Source organism: Caloenas nicobarica, chromosome 2 (genome assembly GCF_036013445.1).
Source record: "Caloenas nicobarica isolate bCalNic1 chromosome 2, bCalNic1.hap1, whole genome shotgun sequence".
Lineage (NCBI taxonomy): Eukaryota > Metazoa > Chordata > Aves > Columbiformes > Columbidae > Caloenas > Caloenas nicobarica.
Window position 1 is genome coordinate 53,911,776 of NC_088246.1, and position 22,656 is coordinate 53,934,431.

At 40.5% G+C, this 22,656-nt stretch overlaps 1 protein-coding gene across 2 annotated transcripts in view; it reads left to right on the forward strand.

Annotated features, from left to right (window-relative positions):
- Window positions 1–22,656, forward strand: part of PDE1C (phosphodiesterase 1C) — a 422,458-nt gene that overhangs the window by 191,814 nt on the left and 207,988 nt on the right. For both annotated transcript variants that reach the window (XM_065628628.1, XM_065628629.1), the window contains one exon: window positions 7,683–7,709. In XM_065628628.1, coding sequence (XP_065484700.1) covers window positions 7,683–7,709 — 27 coding nt within the window. The remainder of the gene's footprint in view (window positions 1–7,682; window positions 7,710–22,656) is intronic.

The window sequence follows — 22,656 nt, forward strand, 5'->3', positions numbered from 1 at the left end:
GCAATTTAGGGTCATCAGCTCTCACGAGAGCATAAAGTATGATAGTGTCATTAATGTCAGTTGCTCAGATCACGTCTATAACCCCCATCTCTAACACCTCCAGGCTCTGTCCACTCTTTACTAAATGGGTAGCAAAGGGGTTGCAGTTACCTTGAGCTTATACTGCAGAAGAAATTCCTCACCATTGCCTGTTCTATCACAGAGGCTTTTCTACAAGGAGAATTTAAGACATTGCCTCTCCAGCTATGCTTTCTATGGACTCGGTAAAGACATTAGTAGACCCCAAATGACCAAGTGGAAAACTGGTTGTTAAGCCACAGGTAAGAGCCCTGTCATGGCAAAAGGTCACAGCAAAGCAGAGGCAGTACAAAAGTCACTGATTGATCATTGGTGTGTCCTAACAATTGCAATCAGTTTTGGAGATGAAGCTGTAAGTTTCTTTTTGTCCAGTTGTTTAGAAAACTCAGTAGCTAGACTGGTAAAATCCAATGGCCAGTCAGATCAGATAAAATGTGTCAAAATAGCATTTTCCATGGGCAAAATCAGAGAGTATATTTTCTGACCTTGAATTATCTACATACATTATTTACTGATTTTGAGTTGAGTGCAAGCTTCATTTCCACTTTGTAGCAGTACTTGTTTCCAAGATATGAATGTTTTCCCCTCCTTTTTCAGCTGTAAATCTGTTGTGCCTCTCAACTGTCTTTCTACTGAAATCATCGTACCTCTTTCAAGTTGTGAACATCTCTTGTCTTTGTGTGCCTGCACCACACATGCCAATGCTTCAAAGCACGCAGACTCCTCTAATGTACTTAAAATGAGACAAGTCACTGCCTTATCCTCTCATGATTTCACTATGTTCCCATGTATTTCAGGGTCCAATTTAAAATGACTCTTCTTGCTTTTGAAATATCTCTCAAAAACCCTCCATCAAATTTCAAGTACCAGCTGGAACCAGCTGGAATATTTTCTTCTTTTCTTACCCACTTCTTACCTTTTCTTCTCTGTTGTCACTGATCTCTGTGATCATATTGTTTTTAGCACAGTTCTCGTAAACAGCCCATGTAGAACGAAAATTAAATTCCTTTTTTTTTTTTTTCTTAAGTTGACTGGAGAGTGAGTAAAGCAAGAAAGCTAGTTTTCCTGTTTCAGTTAAGGTATTACAAGCCCAGGAGGAGGTGATGGCATCATACGTTTTGAAGTCTGGTGATCTCAATATATTTCTGAGTTCTGGTCAGGGCTCCCACAGGATCCTGAGCTTTGACAGATGCTGGTCCGTAGTCTGTGCTGTGAGATGGGGTTTTTATGAATCGATTTATACATGGTTATTAATAAAGGATTTGGTAATGCCACATAAATGCAGCACTAATCCTGTGATGATAACAATTAATTGGTAATGCACTGCATGATTCAGAATATTGAGCTGCTGGAAAGAGAAGACTTTCAATTTATTTAAGTGATCCCATCAGACAGAAAATCTAGCTTGATCTGAGCCCCCATCCACCTCACCCTGGGAGTCATGCTGCGGTATGAACTGCTACACCACCGTGATATGTCCAGGGAGGGCACCTGGTCTTGAGAGCTGGGAAATGCTCTTAATCCTCCTGCCTAGACATGGCTATCAAGGGGAAATCTTGGGGTTTCTGGACTGATGAGCTGGAAGGATTTGGGGACAAAAGCAGTAAACATGAATTGTTGACTCTTACAGAAAAAGGAAGGGGAGGGATATCATTCAGTAAAACCATAGATTCACTGGTGAGTAATAAAAGAGCAGGAAGAATCTTCCAGATTTGAACTACAAGGTAGATTTGTTTCTCTTTTGCCAAATTTCATTTCTTACCTCACTGTTGGTTTGCTAGACTTTGAAACAGGCTTTTAGTAGTGTTGCCTTAACACCTGTTGTAATGTCAGAAGCCCAGGTATAGCAGGAAAGGAAAGCAAAGAAAAAGACCTGTGGGAATGTGCATGGTATGAGGTGGATCTTTCATTGTGGTAAGATGGCTTTTTCTCTCTGTGCTTCCAAATGAGCTGGTGAGAGGAGCCCTGCAGGGAAGCAGGGATGAACAGCCCTGGCTTGCGTGAGCTACCAACGTGGTGGGACTCCAGTATGGAAGGACAGACGTTGCTGGTTGCTTTTGTTAACGGATGATTAAGCTCCCACTCACATCTTAACCATCCTAATTATAAAGCTTCTAAATATAGAAAAGTCCCTCTTTCCGTTTGAGCCTATGAATAACTAATTTTAAATATTTGCTTGTGGCAACAGTTTTCTTTAACAACTGTGGTTCCTCTGAAGAAGCAGCTTTTGTAAAATGTTCCTCTTCAGTCATGAGTTACCCTTGTCTGCATGCAATTCCCATCATGTTTACCAACCTCAGTGACAAAAACAAGGGTACTGCAGGCAATATGTGGCAAGGCTCGCTGCATCAGTTGGAGGAGTTACTTCCCTGGTAGTTTCTTGTTCCTCTCTGCCTCCAGCATAGAGTGGTCAATGAGGACCGTGCCTCAGCTGTGGCAGTACGAAACCCAGTGTCTTTGCTGAAAGCTACCGTTTTGTTGGCAGTTTAAGCTAAAAGTCTGAACTTGGCCCTGAAGCAGCTGGTGCCCAGGCATGGATGCTCTCGACGCCAGCTGTGCTGCGAAGGTGCTGACCGTGGCACAGCACTGCACACAGGGCAGCTGGGGGCAGTAAGTTTTTAAACCACTGCAGGAGATCCACTTTAGCTAGTCTTCCGGTGCCCTTTAAGTTGCTGCCCTCTTTTTCACAAGAAGCACGGATCCAGCCTGAAAGCACATGTGGTGTCAGATCCAGGCTCATGCATTGTCAGCTGGTGGTACAAAGGGAAGAGCACCGAGTTTTAAAGACTCCAGAAGAAATATCTGGCTTGCTAAACTACTTTGACCAACTGCATGTGCCCTCTGAATCCATTGCAATGGCCAAATGAAACAAAACGCATTGGATTAAGCCACTGTGAGTGCCGATTCTGAGCTTCGGCCCCAAAATTGAGTCACTTCACTGTCGGCACTTGGCATTCCTGAGCTGGGAAGCAGTAACTCACTGAAAAATGTCACTTGCACTCACCCGTATCTACGTCAGGTTGTAAACTGCATGTCCATCAGCTGGTGGTCTAAGGCTGATCACCAAACTGAAGTTACCAGCCTGCAGAGACCTTACCAAGGGCAGCTATAACCCTTAGTCTCTAACAGCAGTGTGTGAGTGTGGTGCTCATTAACTTTTAGATTTTAGTGTAAATTTCCAGGGGTGAAGTTAGGCAAACATCCTCCTATTCTGCAGTACCCACAGTTTTACTCCATATACTGAAAAGACGCCATTAATACCAAACTCTGTGGAATAAGTGTGGAATAATACCATGTTAACCAAGCTACTGTTATGAGTAAAAAAAAATTAAGTGGTTTAGGTAGTTCTTCAGAGGCTGTGTAGGAGTGAGAGAGCAATTCATCTAGCTGGTTGATATTCTGAGTTGTATGATCATGGGGCAAAAACAGAGCAGTTGGCAGAGTTGTTTAATTCCCCCAACGCTTCCACCCTCACTCCTCTCCGTACCTATTCAGTCCCATTATTCACTCACCTGTCTCAGAAGAGTGAGGCCTGAGAATGTCATTACCAAATTCAGACACAGCTTTTGTGTGTTTCTATTGAAGTATCTTCATCTCTGGGTTTCTAGGTGCACAGAAAAGGTGGAAGCTTTTTGCAACAACTCAAAAGTAGTGGTATTTGGGCTCCGATTTTGTGCCCCACTGTCATAAATTGATGTGCAAAACCCCATAAAACTAAAGCCATAATGCTGAAGAGCTAACCAACTGATGGAAAAGGATCTGGAGGGGAAATATAGGAAGAAAGCTACTTGCTTGAAGGTGCACCGGAATTAAATGGCAGAGGTAGAAACATAACCCTGGGAACAGATACTTAAGCCTTGAAGAAGTTGATGGGCATCAAAGCACAGAGAGAAATTTTGCACATCTATTTATTTCAATGGGAGTTGAGTGCCCAAATAACTGTAGCTAGTTACGTCTTTACTGGTGCTTAAATACCTTCAGAAGTCTGTCCTAATTTTATGTTGGGCTGGTATATTGTGTTGCTCCTCTGGCCACAGGAAAGATTCATTCATCCCTGGAGAGCAGATATTGGAATAGTGGGCTCAACTCTGTTGTTGGCTTCATCTCACCTGAGTCAAAAATTTTGTCCTACCCACTACTTTGTTTTGATTGTTTCAAAATACCTATTTTTAAAATTCTTACTGGGTTTATTTTTATTAGGCTCCAGAAGCCTTCTTGTACTAGGACTGACTCACTTCATACTACACTCGTGCAGGTGTAATTGCATTAAGTTCAGTGAAGTTATTTCTAGTTTACACTGGTAAATATAAGGCTTGCCTAGTGTGAGTCACCTGCTAATTCTCTTCAGTGTGGAAAAAAAAAATCCACCTTGTCCTAATTTGTTTTTTGCCTTTTTTTTTTTTTTTTTTTTAATGTAAGCTAAATGTAGACCTATGAGTAATACATTCCACAGCAGGTAACAGGAGTTGAATGGATGCGGCAGTTCTAGCATGGCATGTGTGCAGTGGGAAAAGAAACTGAACTTAGAGAGATTTGGTAATATCAATAAACCTCTTGCAGGCGTGAGCACAGGATGGCCCACAGGTATGGGAAGATGTAACACCACCCCCTTTACGTCTCTCTCCTTCTTTTCTTCCTGGGAAAGAGGGATAGCTTGTGTTTGTTTGAAAAATCACGTGTCCCTTGAGCTTGACTGGAAGATGTGTCTATTTCCAGATTTATCCCAGAGCATCTGCTAAAGGTAATTTAGCAGCTAGTTCCTTTCTGCATAGACTGCTGCTAGGGAGATAAACCAGGATAGCTTGTCTCACGTCTTTTTTATTTTAAAATAAACAACAAAACCCCCCCAACCAAACAAATGCGAATCCCTGCCCTCCAGTTTCCTCTTGTTAATTCACACATGGTTGCTCATTGCAGCCAACTGCTGATGCTTGCTGTGGTATTAAAAGAGGCACTTTCTAATTTGTAATGATCTCATTTAATAGAAGGCAGGTGTAAGCATAAAGCAGGTAGATGTTGATATTGTGTTTCCAAAAGCAAACTGAAGACTATACTTGGAAACAGCTTTGTGTTATGAACACCATCTTTTTATCATGTTGGTGAGTAGCATTGTTAGACCTTGTTTTTGAAATGCTGGCAGTTCAGGTATGCAGGAATTTTTTTGTTGAATATCAGAATCTGCTAGTGGTGTTCCTTTGAAAGCAGGTGCATGCAGTAGTGATACTGAATCTATAAACGGGTTCCTTTTGTTATGTTCTCTTCAACTGTAACATGCAAATTCAGTGCCTGTAAATGCAGTCACTAACTTGGTACATGTAAACCTTCACTGTAATTGGACTACAGGTGTGGAAACAATAAGCAATAATAATAATTTAAAAATCTATGTATGTTTTTTAAAACTAGTGACTAAAACTAATGACTTGGCAAATGTTTTTTTCCTAGTACTCTCATCTGTGATAGTACACAGGTTTTTTTTAATGCAGTAAAAATATTCTTGAGTAAAAGGAGCATTAAAGCGTAACTAATCAGAAAAGTGATGTCATACTCAAACGCAAAGAGCACCCTAAGGCTGAGTCACCTCTTTAAAAAATATACAAGGAAATTTTCGGTAATCAGCAGTTAAGGAATGGTGTCTTTTCTCAAATGTGAAGCTTGGCTGAAAGAGAAACACTTTATAAAATGATATGAAAGTCACTAACTAATAAAGAGAAAGCCATCTCTGACTGCTGGAATGCACTGTAAGACACTTTCAGGGGAAAGAGTTAACTTATAAATAACTTAATTTGAAAATGTATAGCATAACTTTAAAAAAAAAAAGCAGAAATAAAAATTTAAACAAACTTTGATTTTGTGGGAATAAGATATTTTAATCAACCTGGCTTGGAATGGCCCATCAGGTGGGGGTTTTATCAGCATTTTCTTTTTGCAAGAAAATTTAGTGAAGTTCTGTATTTGTCAGATGACAAACTTGTGAATCTAAACTCTTCAGAATGAAATTTCTACTTTTCACTCTTCTGAAATTAAAACGAAAAATTCCCTTAGAATCAGGTATATCTAAGCAGATTTCTGCCTGCATGTGTCAGCATCCTGAATGCCCGTAAACTAGAATCTTGATACTGCTATGAATGTTTGCTCTTTTACTCCTTTGTATCTGTTCAAGTTTAAATAAGTAATTCTTCATACAGTAAAGTGTAAATGAAATATTTTAAAATCCTTTTTAAGTAAATATCTAGGATTTTTATTTTTTATGATTCTAACATGGTCAGCGTACAGAAACAGGTATGAGTAGAATATCTAAATGTAGTAATGGATGAAACATTTGACAGCCAGGAGACATAATTTGTGCTTCTTACTAAGTAGGTAATAACACTACACTTCTTTTTGCCATGTTTGTTCTTATTTCTAAGAAACAATACCCTTGTTTGTGTTTTCTGGTTCTGCCTTAGACACAATTTTCCATGTGCAATAGTACCAGACATGAAAGAACAGAACTTGAAGCTTATAGCAGTACACTCATTCCAACAATATTACCTACACATTGAAAAGCTGGGGAACATCTGCTAGTGTAGAGCTAAACAACAGGGTGTTGATCATATAATCTTCATCACAGTCCACACTGAGGCTTGTTTCCATCACTACTTGTGAAGTTTAGAGATCGTTAGTTTTACTTTAAAACATAAAAGCAGAGCTGAGCTTGAGTAAAATCAATGCTCTGTTTTGCCAGGTGCTGTGCAAAGCCCTTGGAAAGTGCTGTTGTATGATCAAGAGCTCACAGACAACATACAGTGCCCATACACCTCTGCAGCTAACAGCCCCATAGGTGTCTGTGCAGAAGGACTCATGATTACTGCCTTGCTCTGAGCATTGGCAGCTTGTTCCACTGCCTGCTGTGGAAGACAGAATCCACCGTGGTAAGAAGAGTCAGAGGTTTACAGCCTTTGCTGCAACTGATGTGGTGTAAAGGTTGGGGAGGAGATGCTGTCAGTGTGCTTATCTGCTCTTGCCATTCCTAGTCCTGGGTTCAGGTCAGTTAGGTCCCAAGATGCACGCAATGAAGTGAAACTCTGTGGTGTGCTATCTGGGATTTGGTGGAGCAGAGAACTTGCTAGGATGTAGACTTTCTTCTCAGAGCAAGGCTGCTGTAAAACTGCTGGGGTTTTCCACTGAGTGACCACACAGCCGATGTGATTCAATGCATCACATCACCACAACTCCATCTGAGTGGGCTCTCCACAGATGAGGCCATACTTACCTGCTGGATGCAGACATAAAGGATACTTTGCTACTAGTAAGTAGAAGTAAGTTTCTGCCACTTGGACTTGCTATTAAGTCATTTAGAGTAGTAACTCATTCTCTCCTAGCTGCAGCAACCTTGTCTTAAAAGAAAAGGGCAAGGCATGCATACAGGCAAATACACCTTTTTCTACCAAAGTTAGTGACAGCCACCACTGAGGTTAGCAGAAGGGCATAGCTGCATCAGGCTTGTGGAAATCTCATGGCAGAAGTGACTTCACTTAATTGCACCTCATTTCTGACCCTCTCCTTTTCTCTTCCTCACCAGTAGAGCTTTCTTATCTCAGTTGTATTTTGTTCTTTTCCTGCAGGAGAAAATACAAGAAAACATCACAGAGGTAAGAGTAAACCACAGAGGACTGGAAGGTATTTGTGAGTTGTCTGTCTCTTTTTGTTAGGGGGTTTGAAGGAGGATTTTCCTGTTACCAGATTGGTTTCATTCCAAGGGGAATGCCATTCTACCAATTTTTTCCCCCTTTGAAGGTCCATCTTGTGCTGTCACTGCTCCAAATCCCCTCTGCTGCTAGTGGTAGTCCTCCCTGCCTCTGACATTAGTGGTAGTTCTCCCTGAGTGAGGACAGATATATTTATCTTTGAAGGTCAAACCCTAATACACGTCACTCTGTTCCGTCTGCAAGATCTGCTGGTTCTAACTCCTATCACTTACTCATACTGTAATAATGAAATGGATTGTGGGCTTGTGCTGTTGCTAATGATCTGTGCCTTTGCAGGAGACTGAAGAAAAACTGGGATCCTGTTGATTAACAGGCCCTATTACAGCTACCTGATCTAGTTATCTTACTGCTTCCTTGCAGGAGGGAGGCCCAATGAGGGTCTTTGACAGATTCATTTTTCTTTCTTTGAAGCCTTTGCGCTTGGTTGCTTCATAGCACCAACTTTACATCACAAATTTTTTTTGGTGCTAAGCTGACTCCCCCTCCCCTGCATGTAGAATATTAATTGGTGACTTAATCTCATGGCATGCTGAGCATCCTTAGTTCATGTTGAGTTTAACTGGATTTGAGACTCCTGCAGAGTGCTTCCTAAAGACTAAACCCTGCAGCTCTGCTGAATATAACCTTTAATGCTGTATGATGATGAAGATAGCTGGCAGATAAGCCAACATGATGATGTGATGGGCTAAGACATCACAACCATCCCTCCTGTTTGCCGTCACCCTGTGCTGAAGATGATCACGCCGATGCAGCATTGGCAGGACAGGGTACGTGTGTGCTTGTGTGTCACAGCCACAGGAGACTGAAGTGTGGTGGCTTGAGTCACAGATGTGGTGGGTTTGAGCTATGATAGTTGAGTGGAAAATAATGGTTTTCAGATTTCTGTGCTGGACTGTGCAGGTGGGCATTGTGTAGTGCGAGACACAAGAATGTAAATGTACTCCCAGTTGTTTTCCTAAATGTGAGGCTGACACTGTAGTTTTATTTGCAGCTCTGCTTTTCTCCCCATTTGACTTGCTGCTGCCATGATTGCTAATTAATTATGAACATGTCTCTGGCCAGAGGTCTTGAGTTGCTGCAAGAGGATTTGTTCTGGGGCTAAGATGCCTTCCAGAATGAATGATTGCTCTCTGTGTGTCCCCAGCACTGCTCGCATTGTGTGGAGTACTGTGTCTTATTTGGATGTGTTTTCTGTGTACATAACCACGGCATCAAGAGAGTTGTGTTCAGCATCTCTCCTGTATGGGAGGCTTTCTGTAAGCCTCAGAAGAGAAATGAAGTATGATAAGAGCTCCTACAAGCCCAGTACACAGTTGGATCAATGACATACAGAGAATGGAATATGTCCGTCTGTTTAAACATACCGTTACAGGGGTGTTGTGCCCCATGGGATTTTGAATGAGCTCTCTTTTTTTCTCTCACTGTTGCCCATGCCTGCTGCCTAACTGATGCTATGCATCCTTGTGGCAGCTGGGCAGATGGGCTTCGTGCTGCTCTCGTGTCTAACAACTGGTGTGAGCTCCGAGGAAGCGAGAGACTGCCCCAGGAACTGGCACAGAGCATCTGCTACGTCCAGTGACCTTGCTCAGTAGCCGCTGGCTGCCGGCCCGAGGGCTGTGTAGCACAACAGGGTAGCTACTGTGGCAGGGAACCACCCTTTGCCAGCACCTAGGGCAAATTACCTGGCTAGTGAGCCTTCCACTTGAATTTGCCACCTGCTGTGTGGTTAGGGTATGATGCTAAATGATGAACTGCACATACTGCCACCTGATGTGGAAAGGTAACATCCAGCAAAAGGAAGCGGTAGGATAGCAGTTCATTTATAGGCTGGTTTTAAGTGGCATCTCTCTGAGCTGGTAGTTCCAGCAATGAACATAAACTGACGACTTGCCTCAGGTCTCCACCTTGGTTTCCCACATTCATCTGTTGCGGGATTTCCTTTTTTCCTTTGTTACATTTTTTCAAAACAATCTCACGATCACAAACACCAGGCTCTGGAGGGTGACTGGCAGCTGAACTGAAATGATCCTTTGCTTGCTTTTGCATCTTCTTCCTTTTATTTCTCTTTGGAGAGTGTTATCGCATAAGAATGCCTAGGTGATGGTGAACAGCACTCGGTTACGTAGGAGAAACACTGCTATCCTCTGTACCTTCCAGTATAAAGAAACAGTTTCCCCTGAGTGCAGACCTGTTGGGAAGGAGGATGAAGTACCTCCAAGAAAATCTGAGGAGAAAGAGTTGGAGTAAAATCTGAACCATTCTAAAATTGTGATTGGAAATAACAGACACTGACTCTTGCATTGATCATTCTGTTAACGGAATTGACACAAATGCTTCTGTAACAATAATATATTGATATGATTTTCCTCCTAAACTTGGAAGTTTCACAGCTGTCTAGACAACCTTAATTTCATTAGTCCCAACCTAGTAATTGGTTCTGAACCACTGAACTGTGTTGTAGATTAATCACAGCAATACCAGAGAAGCAGGATATTTAATCAGAACTCGGGTCATCTACCACTTTCCCATCTAATTCCCCTTGGATAAGTGGATAGTAGGTAGCATATGAAATAGTGACTGAAGAGGTAGTCAGCAAGAGGGAGAACTAGACAGGAAGCCCAAGATCTCTTAAACTTTCAGGTCCTGGGTTGCTTTTGCTTTTTCTGGAGTACTTGAAACCTCAGTCCTATTTGATTTGACTGTCAATACTCCCAGTTATCCTGAAGACAGTCAGCCGTGGGCTGCCTCTGTTTTCCTGGGCGATACTCGGCACCTTCGGCTCCCTGGGAGATCAAAAGGGAAATAATCCTTTCAGGTAGCCCTTGGTAATCCCCTCCCAGTTTAGGTTCATCTGCTTGGGTGACATTCAGCTAGTGCAGGCAGTTTTGCACTTCAAAGGACTCACTGAAGTCCTGTTTATCTCCTCAAAATTTGTCAGATAAATAATCTGTGTTAGTTTACATGGCATAAATTTTTCTCAAATATGATCCACAGCCATGCATTTTTACTCAGCCAGTAACCCAGTATAGCATGTGTTGCTGTTTTAGTATAGCTGCATGTTGGTTAATTATAGAGTTTAATTTTCTCTTAACATGCAAATGCTTCTCTTACAGTGAACTCTTTCAGAGAAAAGTCAAGTAAAAGCAGTCCTGATATTTTATCTGTCCGGCATGGATGGATGGACTTTTTTTTCCCCCAAGTACCTGTACGTGAAGTACAAAGTAGAAAAGGAAATGTAACCAAAGGGCCTTTGAAATATGACTGTGACCCTGATAGAAGCATCCTAACAGGCCCTGCAAAATACTAATGTGATTTCTTTAAAAAAATATTGTACTCTGATTAAAAAAGGTTGACATCTGATATAAAGCACATGGCTGAAACGTCAAGTCTTCCTAAATTTTTGTAAGGGTTTTGTTGTTTCTACTTCAGACAATCAGGCAGGAAACTTGTAAGCAGAGATGATTTTCTCTCTCTCTTTCCCACACTTCACTATTCTTTCTCACCTGTGTCTGTGCTTGTCAGTTACAGTTTGCTCCAGTGTTTAGTTAATACACTCTTGGAGGAAAATGTGAATGTGAACAAGTTGGTTTTTTTGTTTAAAAAAGGGATGTATTTATGTTAGCGTGTGGCATGAGAGGTGAAACCATTAATGCACAAATGGTGTTACATACAAAATAAGTGGAAAAGTATTTTTTTTTTTTCCTCCCAACTTTAGTTGATAGTTATCTTCAGGTTTACTCATGCTGATACCTCTTTAGATTAAAATAGTCCACTGTCTCTTTCGGATTATTTCAAAATACAGGTAAATCTATAGGCTTGCAAGTCTCATTCTGGGTAATCTTTAAGTTAGGCATTTACTCAGGACCAGATCCTGGGAGGAAAACTTGTTGCCGGGATTAATCTCTTCCTTTAATACCATTAGGACACACTGAGGAGATCTTCATTGGAATGCAGCATCAGTGCGCTCTCACAGCTGATTTTCTGAGTAAGGACATTATATATGGTGGTAGTTGTCACTGTCATTGATGACACCAAGCTGGGAGGAATGGCTGACACACCAGAAGGCTGTGCTGCCATCCAGCGAGACCTGGACAGGCTGGAAAGTTGGGCAGGGAAAAATTTAATGAAATATAACAAGGGCAAGTGTAGAGTCTTGCATCTGGGTAGGAACAACCCCAGGTTCCAGTATAAGTTGGGGAATGATGAATTAGAGAGCAGTGTAGGGGAAAGGGACCTGGGGGTCCTGGTGGACAGCAGGATGACCATGAGCCAGCACTGTGCCCTTGTGGCCAGGAAGGCCAATGGCATCCTGGGGTGTATTAGAAGGGGGGTGGTTAGTAGGTCGAGAGAGGTTCTGCTTCCCCTCTACTCTGCCCTGGTGAGACCACATCTGGAATATTGTGTCCAGTTCTGGGCCCCTCAGTTCAAGGAGGACAGGGAACTGCTGGAGAGAGTCCAGCGCAGGGCCACAAAGATGATGAAGGGAGTGGAGCATCTCCCTTATGAGGAAAGGCTGAGGGAGCTGGGTCTCTTTACCTTGGAGGAGACTGAGGGGTGACCTCATTAATGTTTATAAATATATGAAGGGTGGGTGTCATAAGGATGGAGCCAGGCTCTTCTCGGTGACAACCAATGATAGGACAAGGAGTAATGGGTGCAAACTGGAACACAAGAGGTTCCACTTAAATATGAGAAGAAACTTCTTCTCAGTGAGGGTAATAGAACACTGTAACAGGCTGCCCAGGGGGGTTGTGGATTCTCCTTCTCTGGAGACATTCAAAACCCGCCTGGACGCCTTCCTGTGTAACCTCATCTGGGTGTTCCTGCTCTGGCGGGAGGATTGGATTGGATGATCTTTTGAGGTCCCTTCCAATCCCTAACGTTCTGTGATTCTGTGAATAACATAGGCTGAAGGGGACCTTCAGAGGTTGTCTCTTTCAGCTCTTGGTGCTTGAGAACATTACTGTGGCCCTGATTAACTCTTGGTAATCGTCAGTTTACTTAATGTGACAATATGCTTAGTTCTTAGTTCTGATACAATTTAGTTTTCACAGCTTATCTATTGACCTTGCAAAGTTATCTTAATTACAAATAATGAAAATACCCCTGATTCCGTAAGCTGTGCAAGTAATTATAATATTGCTTAGCTCAAGTTTTTCTTTATATATAGTATGCAAGCAACTCCACAATATAGGATGCATTAGATGTTGATACCCTAATCAGTAGCACACACACAATGCACTACTTGATGTGTCAAAATTCTTTGTAAAGCATAATTTTTTGGGTGCTGAGACCTCTTCAGCTCCATGTAACTTCAGTAGGACTTCTTGAAACTCCGTGTTTCAGGGAAACTGATGTTAAATTTTCAATTGAAAGCTGCTGGGTGTTGTGCAAAAAAAGATCTCCTGACTTATTTCTAGAACATTCCAATTGAAGCTGGTTCTGTTAAATTTAATGAACACTCAATTTCAATTAAAAAGGTATTGATTTGTTGAGTACTCTGTATTCATTGCATTGCAGAATCATAGGTGCCTTGGGAAAAAATTGAACATGGTCATGTAAGTAAAGTTTATAATTAATCTGTATGTGAAGGGGGCAAATTAAAGTGACATTGGCAACCTTAATTTGATATTTCCTAGCTTTCTGGGTGCTTGACTTTACAATCTGAGTGATCTTCTAATGTAGGTTAAGCGCAGTCAGATACTGGCAGCATTACCCAGCTCTGAAGAAGCCGCGGTTCAGGTTAACAAAACTAAGTAGAGTTTGTGCTTTAATTCATGAAGGAAGTTTATATTACTTGGCTATGCGTAGGGAAAGTTCATGTTGAGAGGAGAGGAGGAAACCTATCTTTTAGAAAATCCCAGCTTTCATTCTCGTAACACTTTCTATAGGAAGAAAACACTGAAACATTGTAAGTGACAGAGGGTTTTACATACCCTCTCACTTTCTGTCCTTCTCTTATTTCCCTCTGTTTCAGAGGGCTGGAAGATGCAGCGAGATTGGACTCCATACAGATATACACATATATTATTTTCTTACTTTGAAATCTTGCTCAGTTTTTCTACCCCAAAAGGAAGCAGCCATTTCTTAATATGATGGTTCTGGTAGAGGAAGGTATAAATTCTGGATTCCTGACATGAATAATGGGACTTATCGTCTTTATTGAGGGCAAGAGTAAGTTAAAAACAATGATGAAATGTGATTTAACAGTGACCAAATCTTTGTTGCTGATATATATTCCTATTATTTACTAAAATTAATTTTATTCTGTATGCTATATAGAGCTGAATACTTGTCAATAAATTCAAGCCCTTAATGGTTAATGACTATTAAAATACTGAATACATGGAGCATAGTTTTTTCAGCTGATTTACAATTTTTAAAACATTAATGGTTGTACAGAATTCGTTCTAACAATAACACCTCTTGCTTGATAAGGAATAGACTCTGCAGATTTAAAAATGGGAAAAGTAGCTTATGCTACTCAAATACTGTGGTGACAAGTGTCCTTACCTATCAAAAGCAAGTTAAGTACAGGTTGTTCCTAAATGTGTTCATTTTTATGTGAAATGCAGCCATAAACTTCAGTATCACTTCACCAGAACCAATAACACACTCCTGCTTTTGCATTGGTCCTCTGTACGACACTGGTTTTCAAAATGAAATCATTATGTCATCTAGATTCAGATTTTACAGATAGTGTTCGTATCAATTTGTTAGAAGTTATTTGTAAGAGTCATTCCTTTTTTGCTAAAGTAAGATCGGTGTGAAATGTAAATTATGTTCAAAAGTCATAGACTTTAATGCTGATAATCTGGTGTCAAACATTGTTTGGTATCAGATGTTCAAACCAAAATTACTTTTTGAAGTGTAGATGCTTTCTTTTCTAAAATTTTTAGTGCCTCACAAGTTTTCCTGATTCAAATCTTGAGGGCAGAGCAGAAGTAGTCTTTTGCCTTCTAATACTTTTCTAAGCTTTGTTATGAAAAGTTGTCTGGAAGAAAGCTGCTGGAGGATGGCTCTTTCGGTAGCTCTGCACCCAGGTCATTAGCACTCTAAAATTAAGTAATATAGATTAGATACACTATAGCCATGTGATATTTTGGCATTTCTGTTTCCACCAGTTAGAACCAAGCAAAATACTGCATGTATGAATCTGGAAGGCTGAATAGAGAAGAATTAACCCAGCCTCCTGACACCTTCCCATTGGGTTAGTTTGGCTTCTTTCAGTGTCATCCAGTGCTCTTCTTGCTGACTTGTTTTAGGTAAATTGAAGTGGCTTGCTTTTTTCTTTTGGGTTTTGCAGTTATCATTCCTTAGAGGTATGAAATACAATTCTGCTTGTGGGTGCATGGGTACCAGTAGGTGTTCATTTTCATTTTAGTTAATCTGAGATCCTTTACTGAAGCATGTTTGGAGAATTAGATTATGATTTGGTGAGGGGATGTAGCAGGGAGCTCTTCTTCCATGATTTACACATAATTTTTGAGAGAAGGATAGTAAAACTTAATGAATTCAGTTAAGTCTTGTATTATTGCATATTAGACATGATTTTCCTGTAAAATAGTATTGATTTTTATTTTATTTTTGTTTTGTCCCTGAGAAGTGAATTACTCAGATGCAATGCATGCAACCCAGTGAAATTTCCTTAGTGAAAATGATGTTAACTTTGATGGTTGTGTTGGTAGCACACGAGGGAAGAAGCTAAGAGGATTGCTACTTATGCAATCCCTCTATGGATAATCAGTCTGTTCCTTTCCCAAGTCTGGATGAAAACAGTTTATGCCACTAGTAAGGGGCTGTCTTTTGTTGGAGCTTAATGGAGCTGTTAGCAAAGGCAGAGGCTGCTCTATGGAACTTTTCTTTTTGTACTTTTCCTCTTATTTGCACTGCAATTTCTTGATAATCTCTCAATGTTCGTGGAAGATCTGCATAAGTATCTGAAAAAAAATCTGGTTTTCTTTCCTGAAAATAAGTGTTAACACAAATGTTAAGACATCTGTCTCCAGTCCTTCCTTGCCCAGCTACCATTTCCCATTCCCTTGTTCTTCCTCATCCCTCTTTCCTAACTGTATGTGAATTTTTCTAATCCACAGTATAAGGAAGACAGGGATTAGTCTTGACTCTCTGTATCCCACTGGTCTTCTGCTAACACACACTACACACAGAAGCACAGTGTCTTGTCTGTTAAAAAGCTTTCCTCCCAAGCGGAACCTCTAGAAACAAGTGGGGAAACCGTGAGATTTGGGATCCCACTGCCACTTGCTGGTTCTTAGGCTGTACCACTCTACCCATCAGTTGAGCACCAGAAGTTCCCGGGGAATAAAACACCAAAAGAGGGAAGAAAACAAAATTATTTAAATGGATTTTTTTTTTTAACTGAATGCTAAATTGCATCTGGTCAAACCAATAATCTCAACAGCTGCTAGTGAGTTGACCCCTCTGAACTGGCACTTCAAGTAGCAGATAGGTAGTCCATTGATTTTTCCCATCAAGCATTTATAAAGTATGAACCTTAGCAACTGTCAGACAATTTTCAGTATACTGGGTAATTACAAAAACCTGGTCATTTTAATTACCCTAAGATGCAGCATTTCCATGACTAATTTGGAACTCCTATGTCTTAGCTGTGTCTCAAATTCAATTGGAATTGATAATGAGTTTTAATCCCTCTCTTTGATTTTGCAGTCAGACCAAAGGACAACACTTTGGGAGGGGGTATGGGAAGGAGGAGAGAGGGAGAAAGAAAAAAAAAATGTGACTGACATTATTTTGGCAGTTAATGTAGGGATGAGCTTTTATTTGGGGACCTCCTCTGGGGGAAGGCAATATAAATGAAGTCCTGTGTAAGCTTCCAGCCTTCAAAATCTCTTACTTTGTAAATGTGTGTCTCCCTTGTAAATGATGAAGAGGAAATCATAAGGAATCATGTTAAAAATCTATTAAATGCAGGGTTGAGGCATCCTTGCTGAGAAAATTTGCCCCAGGAGAGAATCAGCTATCTCCTTGCAGTGTGGCTTTTTCTCAAGAGAAATTTCTGACTTTTAATATGGATTACACTGGAGCCACTAACAAGTCTTATCAAATCTGGGAAAGCTATAAAACCTTTTTCCTCATTGCCACATCAGAGAGTCTCTCTGATTTCTACTGATTAAGGTCTGTGTTTCCTTCAGCACATTCTCAATAGACTATCCATTAATTATGAATAATTTTCCCCCCCACCAAAAGCATTTTGTTTGCACTGTTGTCCTGCCTATTTTGAGATGATAACTTGGGGATGGCATTTAACTTTAATTAGATGACAGGTGAAGAAGTCTGCCAGATCTTTATGCCATATCTACATGGACACTGCAGTCTCTAGGGGCCAAAGCATTTATTGCACATTAAGGTGAAAACATCTACGAGAGTCTCTTCTGAAAACTTTGGCAGGTCCTTGCTGAGTGCCATGCCACCTCCACAGGCACAGAGGAGCACAGCTAGTACTGTATTTTGATGGGCTGGCTTCCATGTGTTAACACCGAAAATGGAAAGTAAGCCTTAAGAAGAAGCAAAGGACTTGGGCTTCCTTTGTGTGTGCGTTAGTTTAAAAAGGAATCACAGATTAGTATACTTAATGATGACACAAAATTGGGGGGAGCTGTCGACACTCTTCAGGGCAAAGAGGTCCTGCAGAGGGATCTGGACAAATCGGAGAATTGGGCAATCACTAACCGCGTGAAGTTCAACAAGAGCGAGTATCGGATTTTGCACCAGGGTGTGAATCAATGTTGTGCTCCAGTGAATGATGATGATGATGTTAGACTGTCATCATGCAGAAGAACAATTGTTCTCCTGCTGGAGAGGAGGTTCTTGAATAGAAACATCCAGTTGCTATGTACTTAGATGCTTCACAAGGGCTTCGTAAAATATCTGGGGTATTTATATTGTGGATTTACTGTTTGACCATATGGAGAGACACTAATGTGCCTGATTGCGTGGATGTATGAGCAGGTACGTGCACAATAGGTGCGTTAGATGCATCCAGCTTAATAAGACTGATTCCAAGCTCTCAAGAGTGAAGTTTGGCACGATCATTTCCAGAAGTGTGTTGTGGGTTTTTTGTCGTGTTGTTTTTAGGTTTCTTTTTTTAGTCGGATTTTTTGGGAACAATTATAGTAGAGAAGTGCTTTGTTCTCTCTCAAGATGTAGGGGGAGGAGCTTGGATATCTGGGTCTCCAATGCTTGGTCAGAAAAGAGTTTTTTTTTTTAACATTGTGCTTATTTTAGTACAGCTGCTTATTCCTAATCTTCATTCTGATTCACAGAGTACTTAAACCCACGTTCCCTCTCACCTAGCTACAACCATACCTTCAGAGAAAAACAATAACAATTGTCTGAACATAATAGAAGTGCTATAGTTAAATCATTATTTCTTTTTGAGGTTATTACTCTTAACATGTACAAGTATCTTATTTCTGTGCTGCTGTGCAACACATTCAGATTTAGTGGAGCATGTAATTAAGGTTCATAGCTTTGGACTAATATTTACGTAGAACAAGTTTTCAGCTTCTGTTTAATTATTGTCTTGATTAGGACCAACTAGTTTTGAAAGGGGGAAAAATATTTATGTTCTCTTAAGTTTGTTGTCAGAAACAATGCTTCATGCAATGCAGAAAGCGCGCTCTGTTATTCTGGGCTTGTAGACCATTGTCTCATCGGGTTGCTTTTCAGAGTCTGGGATGATAATGGTAATGAGCAGTTAGGATGGAACTGGTTCGTTCTTAGGTTCTTTCTTGTTCTTCATGGGAAAATTCACAGCAGATAGCACTTCCCCTTCTCTCCCCGCTCCAAAAAAGAGAAAAAAATAGTGAGAGATGCTGACAACATTTGAAGTGAACCACTTCTGTACATGAAATCTACTTATTCTGATTTCTTTGTTTGCTAAAAGATAGTTTTAAATTCTAGGGCTTTTTTTTTTTTTTCTCCTGTTCTTGTCAAAACAGGTACTACTGTACCTGAGTTCTACATGAGCAGGTAATTTCTCTACTGGAGATTTTTTTTCAGCTGCTTAATAATACTCAACAAATTCCACTAGTACTTAGTGATTACTGACTAGAGGCTTTTCCAGTTTTGTCTTGTAGTCAAGACAGAAATACTTATTGACTACCTAATGCAGGAGCTGGTGGGATCCACACCGCAGCACAGCAGTGGTCCTGTGATTTATATCTCATGGTTTTATGAAATAAGTTATTGGCATTTGCAGCATCTGGTTAAGCTGCTCCAAAATAAAACAACATGTTGATTCTCCAGAGAATGCCCAAGGAATGAGCTGGCATAGGGACTAAGCTACTGTCCAACTGCTGCTGAACCATTCTTGTGTAGGTCGTGATTAAAGCATAGTGATGATGTAAAGATTTGGACTACGAATGCTAACTGTGGTGTGTGTGGATAAATGGGTTTGATTTCCTAGGCAGCCAGTCTAACACCTTTTGCCAGGAGTAGATTTCCTTAGAAGAGAAAACCAAAACTGTCATAAAAATATGTTGTTCATCCTCAGAAAAACAATCAGCTTATTGCTGCTTTTTCTTTAGACTGGCTAAGCCATAGGAATGGTTTTACTTCAGCTTTCTTACAGACTGCAGTTGTGACTTTTTTTTTTTTAACTCCTTCCCTTGGCAGTACTGTGAATGTTTTCAGATTGTGATGACAAACGCTCCTTCTGGGAGTTTATGCACTAATAAACAATGGCGACAACAACTTGCTCTATTTCATGTTATAGCTTCAATTTTAATGACTCATGAGGCACGAAGAACTTGAGCACTGATCTATTTATTGACGGAGCTTAAAGACAGGAAGGACTGAAGTGACAGTAGGCATCATTAATCAGCAACCTTGTTGCTGTTTCAAGTAATGCTGTGTTTTGATGGCTATTTTAAAGAAAACTGCGAAAACCAGACTAGACTAATTAATTTTCAGTCCCATCCTAAAGCTTGCTTGAGTGAGGGGCTGGAGGGGTGAAAAGCACCACTGCTTCCAGAGGTGATAGCTTTATCCCCAGAGCCTGAAAGACTCAGCAGGCACAGCAGTCACCTAGAGGAGGACAGTGCTGGAGATCATTCAGGGTCAGGATTGTCATAGCTACCTCACATTGCACACCTGGAAGCGTTGAATATCAGTGTGGAGATACAAAGGTACATGGAATAAATGCATCTGTCCTGTTTTTAAAGTGAGATGTGGATTAGTGGGAGGCCTCAATAGTTTCCAGCAGAGCATTTGTGTCTGGGAAATCCAAAAAAGGTCTTGACTCTCTTGGGACCAAACCTGAAGAAGTTTGATGTCAGAAGCAGCCTCTCCCAAATCTCTTGAGACTTCCTGAGTGAACGTTCCCAGTGCATGTGGTTTAGTTCAGTTTCATTTCACCCCAGTTCTGAGCTGGATGGTCTGAACACTGGGAGTGCAGCATCCCAGTTATTCTGTCTGTGGGACCTTATGGATAGGCCAATGCTAAGCTTTTTGTCAGTATCCTTGAGAAATGGTGAGAGACCAGTAGCAATCAACATCAACTCTCACCTTTTTTATCTTTAGAAAGCAATGTTCAGCCTTATCAGCATAGCCTTGACACTGTCCTGTCATCTGAATTCAGAACTGAAATATCTTGGAAGGAAAATGTCATTAAAGCTAGATTTACCTCATCATCCATTGTCCATTAACCTTCACTTGGGAGGAATTTAAAGAATAGATCTAAAGATATTTCTGAACTGCATCTTTATTATCCTTTAATGTTTAATCCTAACACATTAATACGCATTCTGCAGTGGTTAGACTTGGAGACGGGTCCTGTCTCAGATGGTGTGGGGCCAATTCAGGACAGTTAAAATAACAGAAGGTAGTACAGAATCTGGCAGATGTTTGAAACCTGCAGGGAGTTTGTCACATCACTGGCAAAAGCACTTTCCTCTGCCACGTGCAGCTGGAAAGTTGTGAGTTGCTCTTGTTAATTCAGTGGTGGAAACATGCATGGCTGCGAGAAACCTTGCACACTGTCTACAGACCTGCAAATAGAGAAGTTGTGGCTGCAAAAGGTGTATGTGGAAGAAAAGATGACAAATTTATTCAGTCTTTTAATCTGAAAGGAGATGTTAGAAGTTGAGAGACGAGCAGAAGCAGGAATAACATAAGCTAAACCATATTAAACTTCCTTGGCCTCTAGCCTAACGCTTCAATAAGGCTATGACTAACATCTGGTTTGCCATATATTGAGAGCCGATGAGGGACTTGCTTGGTGAATCAACTGGTAAATTTCTGTGTGCTGAAGAAAATGAGGAAAACAGGGTAAACAAAGACATGACTGGCTTTTTCTCAAGCAGACTTTGTGATGTCTGCATATATGTAACTGTCCATTCTTAATTTGGAAAACTGTTTTGTTATAGCAAGAGCAGACTTTACAACATTCATCTACTTATTCTTCCAGCTGTTCATTGAAAGAATGTAATTAGGAGAGCATGTTTCTTCAAAGCAGCATATGCACATGGATTCAGCAAAAGCTTTCAACCTGAATTAGGAATGTACAACCCAGGCATCAGGTTTTATGAGTATGAGATGGGTTTGTCTCTGTGGAAGGATTTCAGCTGGAAGAGCAGACATAGAACATTAAGGAAGGCATGAACTCAGTAGGAAACACAAAAAAGTAATATCTTTGCTTTGAACTGAAATTACTAATGTTTAGAAATGACATACATTTTCAGTGGATTAATAAATGACATCCATATTTTGGTCGGGAACACACAGGAGTCTTTCAATTGCTGCTAGATTTGTATCACGGGAAAATAGAAAGACAACAAATGAAATTAACTATACTGTTAGGCATTACTCTTCTGTAAGAAAGATGTCTAACAATAATTTTGAATAAGAAGGCACTCGAACAGCCATAACTATGGAATACAGCTTTTAATAAATCTGTGTTTCAGTTCAGCAGTGTTTCCCCATCTGAGGATTATTTCTCTGGAATTAATATAGATTGCTAGTGGTGTTCTGAAAGTGAGTTGGAGCTCAGCTCACTGAAAAGTAGAAAGCTTGTTATTTGATCAGAATAATATGTATCACAGTGATTAGGTGTTAGCTGTCTCTTGGATCTGAAGAAAGATTTGCAAGTCTGGAAGTGTGTCTTCCAGCTCCATCAATTAAACTCCCACAGTTTTAATGTCAGAGGCCTTATTTTCTGACACATAGCCATGCTGTGTTGTTTCGCAAAACCATGTGGCCTCTGGCTTCAAAAGGGCACAGGTCTTCTATATGTCTTGTGTGCCAGCCCACTGCAGTTGCTTTGGATGCACAGGGCACTTCAAATGTCCTGACGTAGGTCTTTTTAGCTGACTGATTGTCACCTTCGTCACTGTGTAAGTTCAGACTAAAATACGGTTGCAAACTGGGTTTCACTGAACAACCAAACTTCTAGATGCTATAGAGACATCTTAGGTCAGGATCGGAATGAAGGTATTTAAATGTTTTCCTGTTACTGTAGTATCAAGGTCATACATAATATTGAAAAGTAATAGTAAAAGGAAATGTGATCTGTGTGTGAATACATATTTGTAGGCAAGGAAGGGAAGGAAGAAATGAGTGGGGATTACTGGGAAATCAAGGATGGATTTATAGGGCTGTTCAGCTTTGTTACATGATATGAAAACTGGTCAAGGCCGCTATGTGGTTTATAGGAAATCAGTTTGGCTTAAGTGGTTTTCCCAAACATATCCATATCACTGAAGCACTACCAAGCTATGATAATCAAGATAAGAAAAAGATTGCTTTAACGCATCACATAGCTTATCCTAATGGGTGTTTAGAAGTCTTT